General features: G+C 33.2%; 2 protein-coding genes, 1 long non-coding RNA gene and 4 other non-coding genes across 7 annotated transcripts; 4 read left to right on the plus strand and 3 right to left on the minus strand.

Annotated features, from left to right (window-relative positions):
* The first annotated feature begins 2647 nt into the window (after nucleotides 1-2647).
* On the plus strand, nucleotides 2648-4769 carry LOC116779030 (apolipoprotein D-like). Its single transcript, XM_032673170.2, has 5 exons — nucleotides 2648-2759; nucleotides 3423-3580; nucleotides 3655-3839; nucleotides 4025-4260; nucleotides 4362-4769. The coding sequence occupies exons 1-5, from the start codon at nucleotides 2682-2684 to the stop codon at nucleotides 4566-4568; spliced, it is 864 nt and encodes a 287-aa protein (XP_032529061.2). The 5' UTR covers nucleotides 2648-2681; the 3' UTR covers nucleotides 4569-4769.
* Nucleotides 4770-5729: 960 nt separating this feature from the next.
* LOC116778706 (putative phosphoenolpyruvate synthase) lies at nucleotides 5730-14777 on the minus strand. Its single transcript, XM_061529859.1, has 23 exons — nucleotides 14589-14777; nucleotides 13868-14122; nucleotides 13625-13793; nucleotides 13082-13192; nucleotides 12683-12925; nucleotides 12339-12466; nucleotides 12088-12249; nucleotides 11586-11761; nucleotides 11144-11292; nucleotides 10891-11027; nucleotides 10543-10684; nucleotides 10209-10356; nucleotides 8867-9133; nucleotides 8623-8754; nucleotides 8292-8441; nucleotides 8034-8198; nucleotides 7545-7761; nucleotides 7222-7463; nucleotides 6959-7107; nucleotides 6534-6761; nucleotides 6262-6451; nucleotides 6005-6122; nucleotides 5730-5913 (listed from the first exon to the last, which is right to left on the minus strand). Exons 1-23 carry the CDS (start codon nucleotides 14689-14691, stop codon nucleotides 5771-5773), a joined length of 3924 nt encoding a protein of 1307 aa, XP_061385843.1. The 5' UTR covers nucleotides 14692-14777; the 3' UTR covers nucleotides 5730-5770.
* Nucleotides 14778-17040: 2263 nt separating this feature from the next.
* Nucleotides 17041-17203, minus strand: LOC116779294 (U1 spliceosomal RNA). Its single transcript, XR_004354194.2, has one exon. It is a non-coding gene; the product is annotated as a U1 spliceosomal RNA (small nuclear RNA).
* Nucleotides 17204-19077: 1874 nt separating this feature from the next.
* LOC116779286 (U1 spliceosomal RNA) lies at nucleotides 19078-19241 on the plus strand. Its single transcript, XR_004354187.2, has one exon. It is a non-coding gene; the product is annotated as a U1 spliceosomal RNA (small nuclear RNA).
* A 2173-nt stretch (nucleotides 19242-21414) lies between these two features.
* On the minus strand, nucleotides 21415-21577 carry LOC116779285 (U1 spliceosomal RNA). Its single transcript, XR_004354186.2, has one exon. It is a non-coding gene; the product is annotated as a U1 spliceosomal RNA (small nuclear RNA).
* Nucleotides 21578-24000: 2423 nt separating this feature from the next.
* LOC133318735 (U1 spliceosomal RNA) lies at nucleotides 24001-24164 on the plus strand. Its single transcript, XR_009752503.1, has one exon. It is a non-coding gene; the product is annotated as a U1 spliceosomal RNA (small nuclear RNA).
* Nucleotides 24165-24508: 344 nt separating this feature from the next.
* LOC133320880 (uncharacterized) lies at nucleotides 24509-24747 on the plus strand. The gene is made up of 2 exons (XR_009753979.1): nucleotides 24509-24607; nucleotides 24681-24747. It is a non-coding gene; the product is annotated as an uncharacterized LOC133320880 (long non-coding RNA).
* The last annotated feature ends 521 nt before the right edge of the window (nucleotides 24748-25268 follow it).

Consider the following 25268-nt stretch of genomic DNA (forward strand, 5'->3'; position numbering starts at 1 on the left):
TAATTATAATAGTTGTAATTGTCAAGAAACCACACAGTACATAAATTATAATACATAACATATTATACAATTATAATATAATGAGCAAAAGTTTCTCCTTTTCTTTGCTTAAATATAAGTGACAAGGTGGATCTAAAAGTGTGCTGTTACAAAATTGAAAACAGCTGCATATATTTTTTACTTTGAAACCTTATGAATGTCATCTCCTCATCAAATAGTTGGATAAATAATTAAAATATTTAATTTGTGCAAAGTATAATAGCTTTAGTTGGGAAAGTTGCCAAAAATATCACAGAAGTCCCAGGCAATAACAATAAATGAAACAGTCCTTATTTGTAAGTTCCTTCGGGAATATAAAACACAACTACTCAGTCCGCAATAATTGCTATGTACAAAAAACAGGCAGTTGAAATTCAAATTTTATTTTAAGTTTTAAAGCGCACAAGCTATGATGTGTCTCAACGTCGAGAGCTAGAGGGCGTCAGAAGCTGCTGCCAATTCGTCTTTCTTCCACGAAGTCCTTAGTTTCTGGTCCGAGCCGCCCTAGAGGCCCTTCAGACCACTTCGTAATAAAAGTCTTAGTACTGGCCCACTCTTCCGGTGACGTTGCAAAAACGCAGAGCTAACAGCAACATACATTACAAAAAGAATACTGTGAAATAATTACCATTTCTTCCAAGAGCGCACATAAAAGTTTTAAAGCGTATGGTATTCTTTAAGTGCACTTAGCCCGTAATTAGGCTTTTTAATTTAAGGCTGGTAGCCCTGTAGACTGAGATTAAAAAGGTGTACCTATTTATATTCTGTCAGTTGGGTTGATCTCGATCGACATAAGTGCTAGAATGTTTTGTCATTTTAGATTAAATTTTTTAACATCTCATATGTGACATTCGTTGGAAGTTAAACCGATAAAAAAATTATCAGAATAAATAAAGGAAGCATACACTCTAACATTATACATTCTTATAAAAAATATTCTCTGTAAAAATTCCCAAATTAAATGAAAGGGTACTGTAGAGATCTTAGATATTTAAATGAACATATATTACCGTTGATAACATTCTGTTTGTCCCATACATTTTAAACAAATAAAAATGTACTGATTTCTTTGATAGTTTTAAAATCAGTCCTAGATTTTCTCTATACTGGCCATTTCACAGGACACTCGTCTTTTACTTAGTATTAAGTTTAAAAATAGATGAAAATAAAGAACTAAAACACAGGGACTATTAAAACCGGTAAAGGCAGATGGCGCATCTTTTTGCAATCATCCATGGGATAGGTGGCTTGCATGGGAACATTCCGAAACTTGCCATTTACGAGCAACGAACGAAACCTATTATTTGTATATAAATATTTTTTTTAATAAAATATACTCAGCTGCTCTTACTTGTGATGTATTCTCAAAATGGTTTGTTTTTAATTGTAACTACTGTCTCATGCCTTGCTTATATGTAAGGTTATCTACATGTTGTAATATAAATAAAAATTATGGGGATCTTATTTAGCGACTTAGTAATGAATATTTTACATGATGCAGCTTTATGTAAAAAAAAACATATAAAGAAGTTAAAAATAACAAAAAAATATGTAAGATTTTTAATATGTAGATCAAGTCATGACTAACTAAAAATGTTGAAGTTATACTTATTATATTCATTTTAACGTTGTTTAAAATTATTTCCACTAATATATATAAAAAAATAGTAATCCTACCAGTAAAATGAAGTCAAACGTCTGATCAAAGTTATTCCTTATAAGTGAACCACCTTCAATAAGTAAATGAGTTATTTTACTTAAATCATCCGATACACTAATGCTTAAGAGGGTTAAACTGCGCAACCAAATAGAATTTATTAGACATGATTATTTATTATATGCCGTCACAGCAAAGACGAATTAAAAAAAAAAAAAACATGGCAATAGAAATTATATGATAAAAAGCACAATAAAGATCACTTACATTTATAAGTACCTCCAACACTCCGTTTTGCAACTTGTACAATTTTTAGAACTAAACAAAATATTGAAAAAAAATTATATCAAATAAACTTCAAAGAAAATTAATAATCAAGTCCAGTCAAATAATTATTTATTAAGATTAAACTTTAACTGCTTTAGAACTCGAAGTAAAATATTTTTACTAAATTTTTATTGAAAAGAAAAATAATAATGAATATAAAAAAAGGTAAAAAGTCTTAACATGAAATATATTTTATTCTATCTTTTAAAAAATATAGCTTAGAAAAAAGTCGTTCGTAAAATTTACTTCTCGAACATAATACAACTATAAATTTTATTTACACGTACAAAAATCCTTGATTTTTTTTATATATTTCTAAGACAGTTAAAAACAAGTGTTAAAAAAGCTTTCTGCATAATAATAAATAGTTTAATTAACAATGCAATATATTCTACGGCGTTCTAGAGATTATTCCCATGACAAAAACCAGATACATCAACTCTGGAAGGGTTAAAAAAATTATCTCACATACTCAGACATTACCGAACAAGGATGGTTGAAAAATTCATTACAATAAAAATGAACCTAGGGTCATTCTATTAGGAGTATGTCCATATTTTGATCCCTCAGACCGGTTCCTATCTAAAAGGTTTATAAACAGCTCCGGGGATATGAAACATCATTCCCATCTCGTCCCTGAACACATCTGGTCTTCAAGATGCTGTCTCTCGTGCTTCTTTTGGCTGCCACTGCCTCCGCCCAGATACCATCTCTGGGATGGTGCCCGGACTACCAGGTTAGTAGCCATTTTTCAAATCCTATATAATTTATTTTTATATTTTAATCTTTATAGTAAACTTTTATACTATTAATGACTATATTTACAGTTTCTTAAAAACTACATATATTTATCGATATATTGTTAGTATGACAAAAGCACTTTACTTTTAAAAATATACAAAAAAGTAAAACCTAATGATTTAACGATCGTACATACGGGACTTTATAATGCTAACATAATATTATATAGTTATGAAACCCCAAAATAAAATAACATATTATACCTCGAATATTAACAACCGGTGTGCTAAGCACAAGTGTGCATCGTCACACTACATACGAGGCTGTAATGTTTTTAATACCAAATCAATCAATATCCTAATACTATACCAAATACTGTAATGTGCAAAAGATTTATAAATAAAAAATGGTTAACAAACCATATGGAATGTGGTGGTGCTAACTTTAGGTAAGCATTTTGATGATGATCCTTTGAAATTCATTTTTACTCTTGTTTTCGATTTGCTATTTCAGGACAATATTTTAAAATCCATTAAAAATACATATGAAAAACAAACCTAAAACCAAGTATACAACTTTTATCTAAATACAAAATATACCTCTTTATCTATGTTTGTTGCCAATAACAAGATTATTAACAAAATTATTTCATTTCCAGCCAATGGCAGACTTTAACGTGAACCGTTTTCTTGGAACTTGGTATGAATCCGAGCGCTACTTCACAGTATCCGAGTTAGGTAGTCGTTGCGTGGCAATAAAATACAACAGTACCCCAGAAGGAAGAATCCTAGTGTCCAATGAGATCACCAATTCTTTGTAAGTATACTATCACAAGATGAGACATAAAAATGTACTTTAAAAAAAAATGCTTAACTAAAATCATACTTTAGAACGGGACTGAAACGTGTATTGGAAGGTTCAATGCAAATGATTGGAAGAGAGGGCGAAGGACGCATGATGATCAAATATACAGCACTACCAAGAACTTATGATAACGAATTCAGCATCCTGGATACTGATTACGATAATTATGCAGTCATGTGGTCCTGCAGCGGCATTGGACCAGTACATATCCGTATGTATCTTGATAGTATAAAATATATTATTGAGTGAAATCAATTTAAACAACTTAAGCTCTCAGAAACGTAAAATCCACTGGTTAATTTTATTTAATCGCTTCTTATTATTAAATTAAATCGTAAAGATTACAACCTACGATCAGGTTTGTTTATTTTTTTATATTTTCTCTTTGCATTATAGAAAACGCTTGGGTTCTTACTCGTGAAAGAATACCTCCCCTAATGGTGTTGCAAAGCGCATATTCGGCTCTGGAACGCTTCAGAATTTCTAGGACTTTCTTCGTGAAGACCGACCAAGCTGACTGCAATGTTCTTCCCGATATCGCTGCTGATCCCTCATTATTAAAAAGCACAATTGAAGTCAGTATCGATGCCAAAAACGTGCATCCTATACCCAACGTTGAAATTCCCATTGAGGTTAGTTCCACAATTTATATATGGTCATGTGTAATGTCGAGCATAAAATACATAAAATTATTAAAAAATCTTTAAGTAAACATTCACTATTACAATTACAGAAGAAAGAAGAATCTAAAATTCCGCCTCCGATAGTTCGCTCTGCTATTCCTGAAATATCAGATGAACCGATGAAGATGCAGGAAATTGAAATGATGGAAAAGAAGGAAGAAAAAATAGAGAAACCTGTCGAAATGAAGAACGAAAATATGGAAATGGAAAAAGAAAAGGAGAAGGAGAAAATGGCTGATATTGAAAAACCTCAATAAAATTTTGTACCATTTATTGTACTTGTGAGATCCATCTTTAGAATGGCTATTAGTATCTAAACAAAAAGGCTATTGTACCAAATAAGTCTCGAACTGTTTACAACCCACAAGGACTATCTAAACAGATACTTTATACGTACCAATAGTCAATAATGAATTTGTTTTAAAGTCAGCGATGAGCAATAAAAGAAAAATTTAAACAATTTCTATTCTATTTTTTAATATCATATATGTACGTACTTTACAAAACAAACTCTAAATATTTAAGCGAGTTTATATTTTGGACTCTTAGATTACCTTATATTACTTAATCTTAATCCAACAACAATAAAAATATTATGAAAAGTCATAGCTTCAGCATTGATCCATTTTTTCAATATTATCTTATAAAATATATGTATATATATCATTTAACAAGAAATATCTGTAAGCACCTTTCTTTTAATATAACGACTTAGCTATAAACATTTTTATTTATAAAATAACCAAAACAAAACAAAATATAGTATTCAAAGATATTTAAAATAATAAGTTAATACAATAAGAACATTCAAACTCAAGTACAAAACAAAAATATATATTAATCAAAATCGCTTAACATTAAAAATCGGCTTAGATTTGAAGACACAACTTTTCTATTGTACATATGGTTACACATTTCCAAAAACTCTCTCGACTGGGAGCGTGGCGTCTCCTGTAATCCGGCTACTCGGAGGTCGGGGTTGGAGGATGGTTTGAGGCCGGGAGTCCTGGTGCTGAGATATCCATGTTGACTGGACGTCCACACTAAGCTTGGTATTAATATGGACCCCCCGGAGGAGTCTGGGGGGTGCAGGTTAACTAAGGAGGGGCGAACCGGGCCAGGGGGGAAACCAAGCAGCCAAAAGACCCCGTATCGGGCAGTAGTGGGATAGCGGCCGGGAGTGGACGCTCAGTATCAGCCCGACCAATATAACCAGACCCATTCCTTTTGTCTCCCCTTATAGTAAGTTTTTTTTAAGTACTCACTATTTTTAACTAAACTTTATTAACTAATTATATATTTTATTTATAATTGTCAGTGTAAAATAGTTTTATCAAATTCTCAATACTAAGTAAAGAACAAGCGAGAAAAAGAATACCAAAATCGTAAAAAATCCTTGTATCATAATAAAACAATAATTAACAATAGTAGTATTTATTTATCATTCAAATTGTAACCATCAAGATGAAGCATCAACTTTAACCCTTTCCAAAAATCCCTGGTCTCCGGACAACCTGACAATATCCCCGGTATTAAAAATGTCAGTCGCATGTGTGGCGCCAACGACACACGGTAGTCCATATTCGCGGGCAATTACCGCTCCTGTTTCGTATTAACAAATATAAATTATTTTCGTGCGTGTTAAAATATTATTATCTTTCTTTTACTTATATTAATAAAAACAATATAGTACCATGTGAAATAAGTCCTCCAAGTTCAGTCACAATCCCAGACAAAAGTGGGAAGTAGGGTGACCAGCCTATATCTGTGCAATGAGTTATCAATATGTCCCCTTGTCGTAGTTGATTAATCTGTAAATAAAAGGTTTTAATTTTAAAAAACTAATGGTTCTTTTTATATGTTGTAATGCCAGAATATGGAATGGAATCATCTTACTAAAAATAAAGCACCACCTTAACTAGGTTACGTATTTAAATATCTGATATTTACCTCTGAAAGATCTTTCACGACACACGCTCTTGCCACTGTCTCTCCTTGACATACCGAAGTCGCAAAAATTTTAATATCTCCACTTGTTACACGAGGACCATCTACTCTCAAGGGTTCCGGCCAGCCCTTATTCATTTCCGAAAACTTTAGTTGACACCATTTTGTATAATATTGTTGTCGTTGAACAGCTCTGAAAATATTTATAGTGAATAAATATATTCATATTATTACTTAGTAGTCTTTAATACGAGAATAAGTCTTATGCTAGCTACTTTCTCAACAATCCAGGATCCCGTGTTATTATGTACTCCTTAAGTTCATGTAATCTAAAGTAAAACACCAGTTCTACATCGGGTATTATCCAAGAATGGTACATCATGGTGGCGAGCCGTCTCACAGCTAATCTCAGCTTGTGTACAGCGAGTATGACTTGTGCCTTTGTGCCCTCGCGGTGGCTGACAGTGCGACGACAAAGGGGCAGCAACCACCGGAGAACTTTCCTGGGATGACATCAATATTTATTTACAATAATATAAGATTTTTGATGTCTAATAACTTTTATAGTGATAAGTGTTATTAAAGGATATTCTCTTTTTAATAGTGAACATCAATACTCCAACTACTTCATCAGAAACAAATTATGTAAATAATAATAAACAAATACTCACAAAAAAAACGGAACATTAGCGTTACTTACTTCGTATTTGCTTTTTTTGGAGTTTTTAAAGAAGCGATCAATTCTTCAGTGCTTTTATACGTTTGAGTTTTTGAAGTCGGACGCATATTCATTAGAACTCTCATCAAGTCCTCCGGCACTAATGACCATGGTTTCGTTGCTAAGTCAAACTGAAATTATTTAATATCTAATAATCCTTTGCCATACTTTATCTTAGAGAGTCATCTTAAACACTCCTAACCTTTATATAAAAAGTTGTAGGAGTAGCTCTTAATAATACTTACTTCCATAATAGCCCTATGACCATGTTGATCCAAAAATAATAAGACGTCATCGTAAATTTTGGGCAGATTTTGTTTCAACCACATTAAAGACTCTTCAGGTTTCTGTTTACGGAATTCTTCAATCTTTCCAGATTCTTCAATACTTAATGCTAATCTATCAAGTGCATGCGGTACTTCCGCGGACACAGCATCGCCTGAACTTAATAGTGTACTAACTTCGTTGCATTCTTCGCTTGTAAAATCTGAAATATACATAAAAAATTGCATAAACATAACGACATAAAATGTTGCTATGATCTAAATTCTGCAAAAGGCTTGTTTACCGGATCTTCCTTCCAACATCACAGTCATAGCTATAAACTGGCTGAAAGTAGACGCTAAAGTAGTAGTACAGTGCCCGATATTGAACTTCAACATATCCTCCTTAGTTCCAGCTATGACGTCTAAAAACTTAAGAGGATCATTCGTTTCTACGTTCAGATTCAACGAACTCACTGACCGTGTCGTCTCTTTCATGACCCATTTAGAGGTAATTATCGGCTGAAATATTAATATATGAACACGTTGACTTCAGAGTAAGGTTATTAGTAGGTATATAGTTACTACCAAACTAATCAAACGAGTTAGTTGCATCTAATGATTAAATCTACTAGCGAATGTCTATTATAAATGTATGTTACCAAAAAAACTAAAACCTAATAACAAAATAAACTTTTTATGATTTAGGACTGCAATAATAAAATCAATAAATATTAATTTTTATCATTCTATAACATGCATCATACGTATCTTATAATTTTATAAAAGCAAACCTTCAATGAATCTAAAATAGGAACTATAGTATCAAAGACACTGGGCGGTCGTCTATGCAATGCCGTCGCGTGTATGGCATCGTCTGCTACTTTGTGTCCATGAATAGACATCTCCAACATACGCATGTTTATATTAATTTCTTTTGGTGCTCTGCGATATATTGACTGAAAACAAACTTCAGATTTACTTTCATCAAATTAAATATAAAAATTAATAAAATAATAAATATTTACAATTTTTGATATATATGTACTTACATTATACAGTGAAATGCAACATCTACTGTGAGTTAATAACATACTTTTATCCCAGCCGTCTCCGTTTGTCCTCATCAATCGAGAGACGGCGCCGATTATACAAATACCAACTAGGTCATAACTTAATGGTGTCAAAGGTTTTGGTAGCACCTATAAATGATTTTTTTGATTTAGCCAAAATAACTTTATTATTAGAACATTCATGTAATACATTCAAAATATTTATATTTTAGTTTAGAACAAATAGTATCCATATGACTTATGACCTAATATTTCTTATTCTCTTTACGAATAACCAGGATCAAATTAAAAAAAATATTAAAATTCTTACCTCTCCTGTATTAGCAAAAGTAGTCAGTTCATCGTCAGCCATTATAGGATCATCCAATTCATGTAAAAGCTCTTCTTCTGTCCAACGTTCTAAAGAAGTTATGGGCCTAGCTTGAAGCAGGAATATGTCATCCTATTTGATAGATTTCAATATAAAAATTAAAAGGTGGACTATTTACTTACTTACATGATAGGGAAATTCTGATATATTATAGTCATAACCGTTTTGAAATACAGATACTGACCCCGAAAATGGCCCATTCAATATCTCTTCCAGCACCCCACAGTCGTTCTTGAGCCACAGCTATTTTAGCCAGTTTCAATATTTCGTCTTCAGATAAACAAGATTTCTTTCGATCTGATTCCGATACATTTTCGAACGAAACTCCATTGCTATTGGTTACAACTCTCTGTGTTTTGGAACCGAGATCAATTTTTTGAATAGACAGCGTGTCATCTAGATCACGTCTTATAACTATGGAGTCGGGTTCTACAGATCCCGATACAACGCTCTGAAAACATTTCAGGAAAATATATGAAAAATAAAACTTCAGTCGCCGAAACCAAGGATAATCATTATAGGTTTTAAGAATGAACCTTTACATCATTAATTTACAACTTAGAAACGATAATAAATGAAAATACTGTCATTGTAAGTACTTTCATTTTGGTAGTAAATCAATCCTGATGTTAAAATTGTAAAAAACTTAATTTTCATACAAATTAATTACAGGATCGGCGCGACACAGATATGCCAGCTATTCTGGCCTTGAAACTTAAGTATTTAATAAATATCTCAGTTTTTATGACGCCCTACAGCTATATTTTAAAATTTTCTCAAAACTCGAATAGTATTGAAGATAAGATCTAATTATGGAATTGTATTGTAGTTTCTCTAGATGTACTCAAAATTTAATTTGCAAGTTTTACAAGTGTAACTATCTGAACTACTTAAAATATTATCTTCCTACATCGGTATGTTTAACGAAGCCAACATTTTTGTTCTTCTCTATGAACCTAGATAAATTTTCGTGGAAGCTCCCATTTTATTGCCCATCTGGAACCATGTTTTTGTGCTATCTAAGGTTTATTCTGTCAAGTACAGGTGTTTCTTTAACAATTTCATATTCTTATTTATGTCAAACGATTGACATTATTCTAGTCGTTTTGTGAGACTTTTCGTAAAAACGATATTACAACGCGGTATTCACACTTAGTTATAATCTTTCAGTTTGTCGAAATTGTGATAATAGCGTTATACCAAACATAGTTTATTAAAAAATTGATTTATTAAAAATATTGTTTAGTGACCGAACGAAGCAGTACTTAAAATATTTTTCTGTGTAAGTTGGTTCGTATTATGATAAGGTGTGTTTGGATTCATTTATTGTTTTATAGTATTATATAACTTGTACAGTAATATAATCTATAATATCGTTGTGAAAAAAACTTTATTGACTCAATAAATTATTTAAAATGAACAGTTCAACTACCACGATATAGAAATTACTAATGAGATGTTGCGAGCGTATAAAATATAAAAGTAATAATGCAATAAAATTTTATATACATTTTTATCACACAAACCTCTCCTAGTCCGTAATTAGCTGTGAGTAATATCCGTGTCACGTCACCATATGGTGGATGTGATGTAAATAAGACCCCGGCGGCACGTGACTTCACCAGGGCCTGAACCACCACTCCACCCAGAGAAAAACACTGCTGGCCGTTCTGTCTGAACAGTATACAAGACTACATTTGTAAAGCAATCGAATAACACAATCCATCTTGACAACTGTTTTTCATAGATTAACGGCTGTTTTAGTAGCTTTTAGATTGCTTAGAAGGTTTTGATAAGTATGAATTTTAGACTCTAAAGAGCTTTTGCCACATCAAATATATAATCAAAATGTTTCCAAACCTTCTATAATATACGCTAGTGTAAGCGAACATTGATGCCCAACATTTTTTCACTCCCCGCATAACATCATCATCAGTAACACAACCCAGGACCGTCTCATTCTGACCAGCAGCTGATAACGCCTCACTATCTTCACCTACGCCTATTTATAAAAATAAAAGCTCTTAAATCTACATTTGATTATAAACCCAAAACCAAGTGAACCATATCCTCTATAATCACATTCTTATAAAAAATGTTACTTTGAAAATAGCCGCCATTTGAACAACAAATTAAAAGACTTATAAAATAGGTCAAAAAAACTTCTTTTTTTATATAATAAGAATGCATTAGGATTTATTTTATTACCCGACGATCTCACAGCAAATCGCAGCGGTGTGAAAAGTTCTTCACTTTCGTATTTGCTTCTTAAATCGCGGAGATACGACAAAATATCTTTCCTTACATCTTCCACCAATTCAGTTGTAAGAAACAGTTCCACAGCTCTGAAATATCAATTTAGTAAAGTTACATTTCATAAATATAAATATAAATCTCAATAAAAACAAAATATAAATCTCTAATTGATCAATTTCATTTAGGTGACGAAGAAAATTATTACTTTGAGCATTTCTCTTTGAAAATGTTCTCATCATAATCCTTATTACATGCTTCGATTTCAAAAATAGCGTCCTTAATTGAAGTATTAACTTCCAAATGTTTATATAACGCTTTTGTGGTGATACAAAAACCTGGAGGTACTTTGTATCCCTGGAAGAAACGTTCATTAATACACATTTTAATAAGGACCGAAACATCGCAATTGTTTTGAAATTCAAAAATAATATGGAAGATAATCTATCCAATTATAATTAAATTAATTAAACAAGTGCATCAGAAGATTAACAAAGAAGAATAAAATCATAAGGAATACAGTTCGGGTATCTAAAGTCAACAAATCACTTTGTGTACATATATGAAACATTAAAATTATAATACGAGAAAGTACTAGACCTAAGCCTAAGTACTAATATCATTGACTACACTATTTAGATGTTTTTTACCTGTTCTTTTTGTACAGAACTTAATAATGCCAGTGAAGCAGCTTTTCCTCCAGTGAACTGAATGCAAGCTGCGCTGCTACATTCCAAGGAAACGCAGTTCCCGACCGGTCCCGCCTCATCTTCGCTTAACCATCGCAATGCAGGGGAAGGTTTTATGTTGGACGGTATTATACCATCTGAAAATACCCAGGACAATATTCTAAGCTATTTAAAATGTTCTCAATATCCGTTTGGAAGCTTTGGTCTCGTTTTGGAGTCCAATAATAACTGCAAAATTAGTCATTTATTATCAATTATCTGTCGTTAGACCAGTAGAAGAAGTTATTTTATGCCATTATGTATAGCTAGTGTATTTATGTAAATAGTTGAATGAAAAAGCTAAAGTTAATTAAAAACAAATATATTTTTTCTCAAATAGCTGTTATAACTTTTATTAAATAAAAAATATAGTAACTGAGTGATTAAAATCTTTGCGTTTTCAAAATTATAAGAAAAAATTTACCCAAACATTCGTATCCTAATTCAAGAATGCCAGTGCCATGTTCCCCATTGATGTCTACTTCCAGAGTGCGATATATGATACTTTGCTCATGAGGTACTCCTGTATAAAGTGTGCCGCCATCTTTGATTCGCAGAATTAATTTTAATGTCCTTCCATTGGATGCTGTTTAATAAATACTTATCTTTATATATATATTACAGAGATATAAAGCAAAACAAATATATTTGTTACACAAAAAAAAACACACTTACTGGTAACATGAATGGTAAAAGTTTTAGGTATTTCATCAGCTGTTTCACAAAATTCAGATAAAACTAAGTCGCAAGATTTTACACTTGTCATAAGAAAATTTGGTAATCTCACGCTTCCGTATAAACACCTGGGAAAAATGATTAAGATAATGTACAGATTTAGATAAGTATTTGAAATTTTAATGAGTCAACCATGAGATAATGCAAACCTTGAAAACTTAATCTTCATAGCGATAGTATTTTTAAACATTATCGAATCTGATTGTTTTTATATTAATTAAAATCAGCACGATAAACTCAACATATAATTTATCATCACAGACACGTTATTTTTAACTACTTACTGTGTAAAATTCTTGTGATAAGATAACCCACGAATTTGGACCGCCGTACCATCCCTTGTACATACATTTATAGTCACAATGCGTCTTAGATCTCTACTCCCCAAAGACCACATCCGCTCTCTAGCTCCACGAACGCGAAGGTACTCGTTGGTGTGAATTTCACCGTTTACATCGAAGGATTGGAAACGACCTTGTATCGCTCCAAACTGCAGCCAGCTACCGGAACCTTGTCCACATTTGTTACTGTAAAGACATTTATAAACGCATTTCAATGTCTTACTTATTTGAACACCAAAAAAATACTGTTTCGGCTATGACTAAATATTGTTAATTAAGTCGTTAAATGTACATTCAATAAAAGAATTTTAGATAAAGAAACATAAATAGAAATTATCTCACAGTATGTTCGGCCATTGCTCGTTCATCCAAGGCTCCAAGGCCAAGCACTTCGCAGCGAGGCAATCATTCCAGTCCTCAGGATAGCGTTGCACACTTGTCGCGGACGCCCATCTATGACATTAATAGAGCAATATGAATAACTCTCTTCAACTACCGGCGTTTTTCTCATGTTCTTTAAACTTTATTTTCTATATCCTTCATGAAGAACCAATTTCAGCAGTCTCTCATTTTCTTCTAATTTCAATCAGATGTACTTTTATCGACAGTAAAATCAACAAAATGATTTCGCATAATGGAAAAATACAACGCAATTATTACTTTATTCAAGAACTGTTGTCACAGGCTATAAACAGTGACAATAAAACTGCATAAATTGTACAATATTAAAGCGTCGGTCCTCTATTCCATTTGAAGTAGTAGCGTTGAATCGATCGCGGTAATTACTTATAAATTCTGAACGAAATAATAAAAATCATCGCAGAACAATAGTATAGAAATTACAAAGTTTTATTTATATAGGAAGATATTTCTATTGGGACTTACAATAAATTCATCTTAACATGATACGACTTATTGTCTTCGGCTCGAATAAGAACACCATTAAAAAGAATTCTTAAACTTTTTTGAGGTTCTAATTCTTGAATCTTTAGGCCTCCAGCATTCCAACAGCCAGCAGTATTCACCCACTCACTGACTGCCGTTTCGGAATGTTCTTAAAACAAGGATCAAAATAGTTAGTAAGTATTACAATTAGGGTGAGATAAATATTGTTGAACCAATACTTACGAGGTAGTTTAAAAGTTGTTCCATCAGACAATTTCACAATTACAGAAACTTCAGCAACCTTTTCCTTGCTGCATATTTTACGGATTCCAACAAATACAGTGGAACCGTCAGGGGCAGAAGCTTTCAATGAAATACCGTCACAACCATGATTCTGACCCACATGGGGCAATTCACTCAGAGGGAGAGAGTTTAAACTTGATTTCCATCTCTTAATTGCAAACCAGGCCAATAATACTTTAAAGGGATAATTCCATCCTAAAATTATAAATTACCTAATGTTTTACTACACCTCTTTCATTATTTTTAATACCAATTTTAATTATTTAGTTACAAATTATTTATTTTTTATTCTCCATGTAAAACATCTAGAATGAAAGAATCATAAAGATAAGAGAAAGTCCTTCAACGTAATACCTGACCAGATTTCAAATTTGGTAAAAAATGTATTCAACTGATGAAAAAATAGTTTATACCCTTCGGTTTAATATTAATGGTATTAAAAACACACGCTGGAGTCCAAGTAAACTCTAAATAATACATATACAGCGTGTCCAATAATATTTGATACCGCTTATATCAAAATGACATAACAGTAACCGATATATATCGGACTCACATATTTCGGAACTTGACCCTTAATATTATCAATATAGTAATGTGCTTTTATCACAATGAAACGATTCTTAATCGACGTACATTAGATAACAGAGACGTCACTCACCTTCTTGGCTATAAAGTCCTTTATTTTTCACATATTTTTTTACGAAAATCAAATAAACAACGACAGCAACAACAAATATACCGACTTGGAGTACTAGGTCCATATTTGAATGATTAAAATTTTTATCATAACATTGATTCAATACAAGGTTAGTTTTAATATCATAAAAAACAACAACCTCTCACAGCAACGTCTCGATTTAAAGTGACGCTCCTTTATATTATTATTAATCAGCAAAAACGCCAAATCATTAATTGATAAATGTGTGGACTCATTTTAACGTTCTTGTTTTGAACACATTGAATAATTGCAAAATAACTCTATAACATTAAATTTTTGTATAAGCCATACTCATATAATCATAATCCCAAAAAGAACAGGTTATTTTTAAAAAAATTACGTAAATTAATTTAACATATATATCGGCGCGAGCAGCTTCAATGACGGATGCAACATGAAAATAACTCAAGGCTGGCATCAATTATTATAACAACTTATTGGTCGTCGTTACTATTATTAAAAGTAAAACGAATTCAAAGAGAATAGAACTATGTTTGAATTCTGGTATAAATATGACGTCTGGACGCACGACAGCGGACTGCAGAGTTCAGCGAGTGGGGATCATAAAGAATATGATTATGAAGAACCTTCGAGAAATACAAGAACATTTAGAAGAATTGAAGTTTCATTTTAAAATATTTGGAACGTACTGAAACAAGTGATATTAGTGACGTCAACGAGGCTGGCGTCCTGTCTTTAAAATAATGAATTTGTATTAAATCCGATATATATATTTTGAATATTCTTTTTTACTTGTATGTTTAATTTTACAAACAGACAGATTTTGTGACATAAATCCATGTGATCACAATGGAAGTTATAATTAAACTATATTTATATTTTGTCTGAAACCCTTGATCCGTATAAAACGAGTTTAAGACAAGATTAAACATATATTTAACCTTAAAAATAAATATAAATACAGTTATTAAAATTATTACAAACAAATTAACAGTCCTATATTTCTATGTAAATATAATAATCTATTTTATATAAATATGAAAAAAAAATAATCATACTGTCCTATTATCGTCAGCGTTATTCAGGGATTGCAATAATTTTGGGATGAAGCTAAAAAGGCCATTGGACCTCTATAAACATCTAAGAGTTTCCACGGACATCCTGGGGAAATCCCATGATGACGTCATTACATCACCCCCAAAAGACAAAGATGCCCTAGAGCTTGAATCACGACTTCAATTACATACACAGGAGCACAAAATAACAGAGTAGGGTTAGGATCATGTGGGAAGGCCAAAGACACGTATTTATTAAAGACCTTTATTCGGCAAGACGAGAATTCTAAATAAAAGATCCATGCAATGAGCTTAGAAATGCAGAAATAGAGAAATGAAACACATAGGAGATTTCTGCATTCCATTAGTACTAAAATGGCTAACTTTAATCCATGCTGGCGAACAAACACTGCTAATATTTTATCTCAATGCGTTCCAGATGACTCTCCCAGATCAGAATAATTTAATAAGATGGAGTAAAGGTACCGAAAAAAGTTGCTACAACTGCGAGGAGGCAGTTGGAACTGCTAAGCATTTACTGATGGGAAGGAGGGTATTCCTGGATAGCGGTCAATACTTGCGTCGTCGCGATAGTTTTAGAAATCATACGTGAAGCGATTAGTCTTTCGGTAGCGAGAAGGCAAAAAGAAATAACGACAAACAAGCTATCAATAGGTTTTGTGAGAGAAGGCACTAGGGCTACAGAATCAAACCTTACTTATCATTAAAGCTATTTCGGATTGGACTACAATGAAGGATTGCTAGTTGGTGGGCGTCTCCACCAGACTATGTTTATATTCGCGGATTTTAAAGCGGGTTCTGTTAATAGAGCCCCTGGTTCCTTTGGAAACCAACATTCCCAAACTCCATGCCATCAAGGTCAACAAGTATTACGAGGTCACTAACGAACTCATTAAGAATAGGTTCGTTGTAAATTTATACACGGTAGAAGTAGAAGCGAGATGAATAACAGCCAAATCTCTCTACAACATAATAAAAGACTTGGGCCTGTCAAGAAATAACGGCAGTTCATTCTCGAGACGTGCGTCGAAGGAGCCCTTGTAGGTTCGTTTCAAATTTGATTAGGTAGAGAGCGAAGCTTGGACTGTTGAGGTGAGCGTTTAATGCACGTTAGATAGGGGCCCCTGAAACCTACGCCTGGGTCGTAAAGTCCCAGGAAATGGAGTAATAAATAGACTCTTTATTGACGATACATTTAGTTATCACTAAGATTATAAATAAACACCTCGGTTATTGACTTAACCAAACACTTTCATAAGTTCTAAGTTGATCCAGCCTTCTTAAAGTTAACTCGATTATATTATAATAGAGTGACATCGGTTTTACTTTATAAAGGAAGTATGATATGAGTTATTGAGGGGACGGCGCGTACGCAGTCCCCACTACCAAAAATTACGCGTCCGAGTTATCCACATTAGGGATAATCACAGAGGTCAACCCCACCGCAGTGCAATGGAGGGGCCTCGCTCTGGGGGAACCGCCTTCGTGATCACGGTATCCCCTACGCCAGGTAAGTATGACTTAATAACCTCACAACCACCCAGTCATTCTGAGAGCGAATTTCTTACTAGCGTGATTTAGAAATAAGTGAGTTCTCGTGAGCGCCACCTATTGTGGCAGTCAAAAATTAATCAGTGTAGAGCATGTGCATCTGGATGTAGAGCATAATTTTGAATATTATTGAATGGTTTGTCATTTTATCTATGGTATATGAAAAGCATTTTACCAGTTTCACCAAAAGAAAAACACCTGCTATTCAAGTCAAAGCCAAAAATTAAAATGAGTAAAACAAGCAGACGCAGACTTTTTATTTTTTAAATAAGAGCTTAGAGCTTTCATTAATAATTTTATGACTGCCTTTTTGTTACCAGAATTAAACTCATTGGAATTGAGTTTCAACTAGTAATTATTTACGAGCACACAAATAACGACATTTTAATATAATCTAAAACATTGCTATTGATAAATTAGAGAAGCTTAAATTACAAGAGGCAAGCAAAAGCATAAAAAATGTGTTCGACAGTTAACAAATATGTTTGTAAATAGTTGTAGATTTAGTTAAGATTTAGATAAAATTCAGATAAGAATAAGTCGTAATAAGATTCAGTTTCTCTTTTATTCTTCGAGTATATGCCAATCAAATTAATTAATAGGTTTAAAAATATTCAGAATATCCAAGTTTCCGTGGCGTAGCGGTCATAATATCCGCTTAACACGCAAAAGCTCTCGGGTTCGATCCCGGGCGGACACAATTTTTTCACTTTACCTTACTTTTCTTTTTATTTAAAACTTGTACATAAAACAATGAATATGAACTGCATGATTCTATCGCTTAGCTACAGTATTAATATAGTTTGCAATTCAATTGCAATTTCTGAGAAAACTGATAAAATTTGGAATTTGGCCCTGGGCCCATTATATTAAACGATACAAAAGCCGTTTTCCCAAAATATTAAAACACGTATATTATAAATATCTTTTAAAGTAAATAGGATTTAATTATAAACCTATTAGAAAATTAACTACATATTGCAAAAATTGCGGAGTGGAATCAAAAGTTGATGGAAAATTATTTATGCGTAATTGCAAATGTATTATGGTCTTTGTATCTCCGAATTTAACAGCATTGAAATGTAAGCTGCAAAAATTATATTTAACAAACCTAAGATATCAATCACTGCCATATTAACATTTTCATTCAACTCTTTTCCCTAATTAAGCAAATATTAAAGTTTTTTTAATTCCTAATTATTATTAAATAAAATGTTGTTACAGAACTAAATATAAAAAATAAAATAGTGACAATTTCGTGGTTATAATAAAAAAACATATGTCGAAACCGTGTCTATTTTTAGCAGATACACGAGTCAACAATTGATATACTCGTACACTAATACACTTGTCGTATCTTTAACTATGCCATTTATTACTCCGTTCTGTTCTGTCTTTTGCTATTATTGTTTTCCCATCATTATAAGGAATAAAAACTTACATAAAAATGTTTTGAATTCGTACATTAATTGAACAATAAAACCCCAAGAATATTTTCTTATTTCACCAATCAGGTGTTGGAACAAACTTTTTAAAGCACTAAATGTTTCTTTCATAAACAATATTAAAAACGGAACACAAAATATACAGAAGCGGATATGTGCTTACTTTACCAAAGCTAAGTAAATACCCCATGCCGCTCTACAAGCTCCACATATTAAATTTATCGCTTTATCACAAGATGGCGTTACTTAAGTTTGTTCTACATTCTTGTCATACTCTACATTTTTAGTTCCAAATATGCTTGAGTGGTGGCGCTAGGAAAAAGGCTCGTATTTCTACATCACGCTAGTAAGATTTCTGCTCTCAGAATGACCCGGTGGATGTGAGGAAGTCAAGGCATACTTACCTGGCGTAGGGGATACCGTGATCATGAAGGCGGTTCCCCCAGAGCGAGGCTCCTCCATTGCACTGCGGCGGGGTTGACCTCTGTGATTATCCCTTATGTGGATAACTCGGACGCGTAATTTTTGGTAGTAGGGGACTGCGTACGCGCCGTCCCCTCAATAACTCATATCATACTTTCTTTATAAAGTAAAATAAAGATGTCACTTTATTAAGTAAACTTTAAGAAGGCTGGGTTAACTTAGAACTTATTAAAGTGTTTGGTTAATTCAATATCCGAGGTGTTTATTTATAATCTTGGCCTTATTTATTCTTGAGCTATTAGGTAGTTCCTCACAAGGTATTCCGAGTATTGATATCTTGATGTATCATTCAATAAAAAGTTTATATTGCAATCCTTATAACAGAAAAGTTTTGCTAAAGCTGTGTTACATATACATTAACAATAGAAAAATGAAATTTTAAATATCTATTCTGTAGTATATATATTCAGACATAATTTTTTTGATAGTATAACTTTCCAACATTAGTAAGTGATATGACTGCGTCATATTAGTCAAAATTTAAGTTGTCTAAAATAACCAAAGAAGGCGTTTCGAAAACTTTGAGTTACAATGTAGGATTATTGTTTATCTCCAATAATATTTAATATTTTAGTAGATAAACTATTAGTAACGATACAAAAGGGGGTTATCGGCTCATGTTTAAAAATAAATCCACAGAGTCCATTTAAAGCTTCGCTGACGATCTCGCAATACTGACACGTAACCCCACACACTGCCAAGTACTAATGAATGAAGTAAATAAATTCTGTGAGTCTACGGCTGGACTGAGGGGAAAAACAAATAAATGTCTCTGTCTGTGTCTCTGTAGGCGGAATACAAGATATACCTCATAATATCCGGGATTACGTTACGTTAGGTGGTCAATTCGTTTCAACGGTTACGGAAAATGCTCCTTTTACGTTTCTCGGTCCTAAAATAGATAATATAGGTCGTACTCCATCCTTAGAAGGAATAGTAAATATCTTTTTAACGATCTTCACAAGATCCATAATCAACGGATAAGTAACGTCAAAGAAGCTTGGATCTACGATTATAATTATCTAATATCACGTATGAATTGGCTTTTCTTGATTTTAATAAAACCCTTTTATTAAAGTTAGATGCAAGCGTCCTAAAGGTGTTGTAGTTGTGGCTCGGGCTCGTGTTGCCGGCTGATTCATCAGCGTTATTCAGGGATTGCAATAATTTTGGGATGATTCTAGAAAGGCCAACAGAGCTTTATAAACATCTAAGAGTTTTGAAGAGACATCCTGAGGAAATCAAATGATGACGTCGTTACATCACTTCCAAAATATAAAGATGCCCTAGAGCTAGAATCACCACTTTAATTCCATAAACAGTTTATGATAGGAGCACAAAGTAACATGCAATGAGATTAGAAATGTAGAACGATTGGCTACACATAGATTTTTGACTCTCCCAGACCAGAGTAATCTATTAAGATGTGGTAAATATGTAGGGTATTCCTGGATAATGGTCAATACTCTCGTCATCGTGATAGAGTCTTAAAAAATCATCGGTGAAGCGGTTAGTCTTTTGATAGCCAAAGCGAAAAAAGAAATTACGACAAATAAGCTATCAATAGGTTTTGTGAAAGAAGACAGTAGGGCTACAAAATCAAACCTTACTTTATCATTAAAGATACTTCGGATTGGACTATAAAGAAGGATAGATAATCAGCGTCTCGACAAGCCATTTTTTATATAAGCGAATTTTAAAGCGGTTTGTGTTAATAGAGATCCCGGTTCCTTTGGCAGCCACCATCCCCAAACTCCATGCCTTCAAGGTCAACAAGTATTACAAGGTCACTAACGAACTCTATTAAGAATAGGTTCATTGTAAATATGCACACGGTAGAAGTAAAAGCGAGATGAATAACAGCCAAATCTTTCTACAACATAATAAAAGACTTGGGCCTGTCAAGAAATAACATCAGATCATTCTCGGGACGTGCGTCGAAGGCAGCCCTTGTAGGTTCGTTTCAAATTTGGTTAGGTAGAGAACGAAGCTTGGACTGTTGAGGTGAGCGTTTAATGCAAGTTAGATAGGGGCCCCTTAAACCTACGCCTGGGTCGTAAGTCCCAGGAAATGGAGTAATAAATAAACTCTTAATTGACTAAGATTATAATTAACACCTTGGTTATTAACTTAAACAAACACCTTAATAGGTTCTAAGTTGACCCAGCCTTCTTAAAGTTTACTTGATTTCTATTGTAATAAAGTGACATCGTTTTTCCACTTTATTAAGGAAGTATGATATGAGTTATTGAGGGGACAGCGCGTACGCAGTCCCCACTACCAAAAATTACGCGTCCGAGTTATCCACATTAGGGATAATCACAGAGGTCAACCCCGCCGCAGTGCAATGGAGGGGCCTCGCTCTGGGGGAACCGCCTTCATGATCACGGTATCCCCTACGCCAGGTAAGTATGAATTTACAACCTCATTACCACAGAGTCATTCTGAGAGGAAATTTCTTACTAGCGTGATTTAGAAATACGTGAGTTCTCGTAAGCGCCACCTACTGTGGCAGTCAGAAATTAATCAGTATAGAGCATGTACATCTGGATGTAGAACATGATTTTGAATATTATTCAATGGTTTGTCATTTTATCGATGGATAGTTAGTTTTTTATTATTTTAACTAACTTAAGAGAACTTGGTGATGAGCCTCGCGGAACACCCGCTATCCTAATCCTCGCGTTATTATACCGGTTTCGCGAGGAGGCGAATGCTCATGGAGAAATGCTAACTCCTAAGTATAACGCCAACACCTAATCTAACACTCGTTGCTAAAATAGGGGACGACCTATTATTGCCGGTCGTAGTGAAATCTATGATCGACATTTTAAGGTCGTGGCAGGCGGTCCTAATTTTTTGCGAAATGGATATGGCACAAAAGGAGGCAACGGAACGGTTAAGGAAAGATAACCCGAAATCGACCCAACAACGCCGCAGAATAGTCGGGTGTAAAGCCTCTGTAACAAATCCATCTCGCGTTGGATCCGTGATCGTATAGCCAGTACTGGGAAAAAGCGTTACCACAGCCTCCCCCCTATTCTACGGCGAGGAGGAATCAGCTGGTTTTTTAAGTGGATAGACTTAGCGCTTTATACCCAGGAGACCACGTAATCATATTTATCATCCCCGGGCTGGGCGGTATGTGAAAAGCATTTTACAGTAACACCAAAAGAAAAACACCTGCTATTCAAGTCAAAGACAAAAATTAAAATGAGTAAAACAAGCAGACGCAGACTTTTTATTTTTTAAATAAGAGCTTAGAGCTTTCATTAATAATTTTATGACTGCCTTTTTGTTACCAGAATTAAACTCATTAGAATTGAGTTTCAACTAGTAATTTTTTTACGAGCACACAAATAACGACATTTTAATATAATCTCAAACATTGCTATTGATAAATTAGAGAAGCTTAAATTACAAGAGGCAAGCAAAAGCATAAAAAATGTGTTCGAAAGTTAACAATTATGTTTGTAAATATTAAATTATGTTTGTAGATTTAGTTAAGATTTAGATAAAAATCAGATAAGAATAAGTCGTAATAAGATTCTGTTTCTCTTTTATTCTTCGAGTATATGCCAGTCAAATTAATTAATAGTTTTAAAAATATTCAGAATATCCAAGTTTCCGTTATGCAGCGGTTCACATCACATCTGCCTAACAAGCAAAAGGTCTCCGGTTCGATCCCGGGCGGACACAAAATTTTTTCACTTAACCTTACTTTTCTTTTTATGTAAAACTTTTACATAAAACAATGAATATGAATTGCATAATTCTATAGTTTCGCTATAGTATTCATAATGTTTGCAATTTCTGAGAAAATAGATAAAATTTTAATTTGGCCCTGGGCCCATAATATTAAAGGATACAAAAGCTTTTTTCCCAGAATATTTAAACACGTATATTATAAATATCTTTTAAAGTTAATAGGATTTAATTATAAACTTATTAGAAAATTAACTACATATTGCAAAAATTGCGCAGTAAAATCAAAAGTTAATGGAAAATTATTAATTCATAATTGCAAATGTATTATGGTCTTTGCATCTCCGAATTTAACAACATTGAAATGTAAGCTGCAAAAATTACATTTAAAATACCTTAGATATCAATCACTGCCATATTAACGTGTTCACTCAACTCTTTTCCCTAATTAAGCAAATATTAAAGTTTTTTTAATTCCTAATTATTATTAAATAAAATGTTGCTACAGAACTGAATATAAAAAATAAAATAGTGACAATTTCGTTGTTTTAATAAAAAAACATATGTGGAAAACTTCTATATTTTTAGCAGAGACACGAGTCAACAATTGATATACTCGTACACTAATACACTTGTCGTATCTTTAACTATGTCATTTATTGCTCCGTTCTGTTCTGTCTTTTGCTATTATTGTTTTCCCATCATTATAAGGAATAAAAACTACCATAAAAATGTTTTGAATTCGTACATTAATTGAACAATAAAACCCCAAGAATATTTTCTTATTTCACCAGTCAGGTGTTGGAACAAACTTTTTAAAGCACTAAATGTTTCTTTCATAAACAATATTTAAAACGGAACACAAAATACACAGAAGCGGATATGTGCTTCCTTTACCAAAGCTAAGTAAATACCCCATGCCGCTAATGCTCTACAAGCTTCACATATTAAATTTATCTCTTTATCACAAGATGGCGTTACTTAAATTTGTTCTACATTCTTGTCATACTCTACATTTTTAGTTCCAAATATGCTCGAGTGGTGTCGCTAGCAAAAAAGCTCGAAATTTTACATCACGCGAGTAAAATTTCTGCTCTCAGAATGACGCGGTGGAAGTGAGAAAGTCAAGGCATACTTACCTGGCGTAGGGGATACCGTGATCATGAAGGCGGTTCCCCCAGAGCGAGGCTCCTCCATTGCACTGCGGCGGGGTTGACCTCTGTGATTATCCCTTATGTGGATAACTCGGACGCGTAATTTTTGGTAGTAGGGGACTGCGTACGCGCCGTCCCCTTAAAAAGTCATATTATACTTCCTTTACAAAGTAGAAAATAGATGTCACTTTATTATAATAAAATCTAGTAAACTTTAAGACTTCACTTTAAGAAGGCTGGGTCAACTTAGAACTTATGAAAGTGTTTGGTTAAGTCAATAACCGAGGTGTTTATTATAATCTTGGTCTCATTTATTCTTGAATATTAGGTAGTTCCTCACAAAGTATTCCGAGTATTGATATCTTGATGTATCATTCAATAAAGAGTTTATATTGATATCCTTATAGAAAAAAACCTTTGCTAAAGCTGTGTTACATATACATTAACAATAGAAAAATGACATTTTAAATATCTATTCTGTAGTATATATATCGGCGCGAGCAGCTTCAACGACAGATGCAACATGAAAATAACTGGCACCAATTATTATAACACCTTATTGGTCGTCGTTACTATTGTTAAAAGTAAAACGAAATCAAAGAGAATAGAACTATGTTTGAATTCTGGTTTAAATATGACGTCTGGACGCACGACAAGGGACTGCAGAGTTCAGCGAGTGCGGAGCATAAAGAACCTTCGAGAAATACAAGAACATTTAGAAGAATTGAAGTTTCATTCTAAAATATCTGGAACTTTCTGAAATAAGTGACATTAGAGACGTCAGCGAGGCTGGCGTCCTGTCTTTAAAATAATGAATTTGTAATAAAATCCGATATATATATACAGACATTAATTTTTTGATAGTATAACTTTCCAACATTAGTAAGTGCTATGACTGCGTCATATTAGTCAAAATTTAAGTTGTCTAAAATAACCAAAGAAGGCGTTTCGAAAACTTTGAGTTACAATGTAGGATTATTGTTTATCTCCAATAATATTTAATATTGTAATTAATATTTTAGTAGATAAACTATTAGTAACGATACAAAAGGGGGTTATCGGCTCATGTTTAATAATAAATCCACAGAGTCCATTTAAAGCTTCGCTGACGATCTCGTAATACTGACACGTAACCCCACACACTGTCAAGTACTATTCAATGAAGTAAATAAATTCTGTGAGTCTACGGCTGGACTGAGGAGAAAAACAAATAAATGTCTGTGTCTGTGTCTCGGTAGGCGGAAT

Source organism: Danaus plexippus, chromosome 6 (genome assembly GCF_018135715.1).
Source record: "Danaus plexippus chromosome 6, MEX_DaPlex, whole genome shotgun sequence".
Classification (NCBI taxonomy): domain Eukaryota; kingdom Metazoa; phylum Arthropoda; class Insecta; order Lepidoptera; family Nymphalidae; genus Danaus; species Danaus plexippus.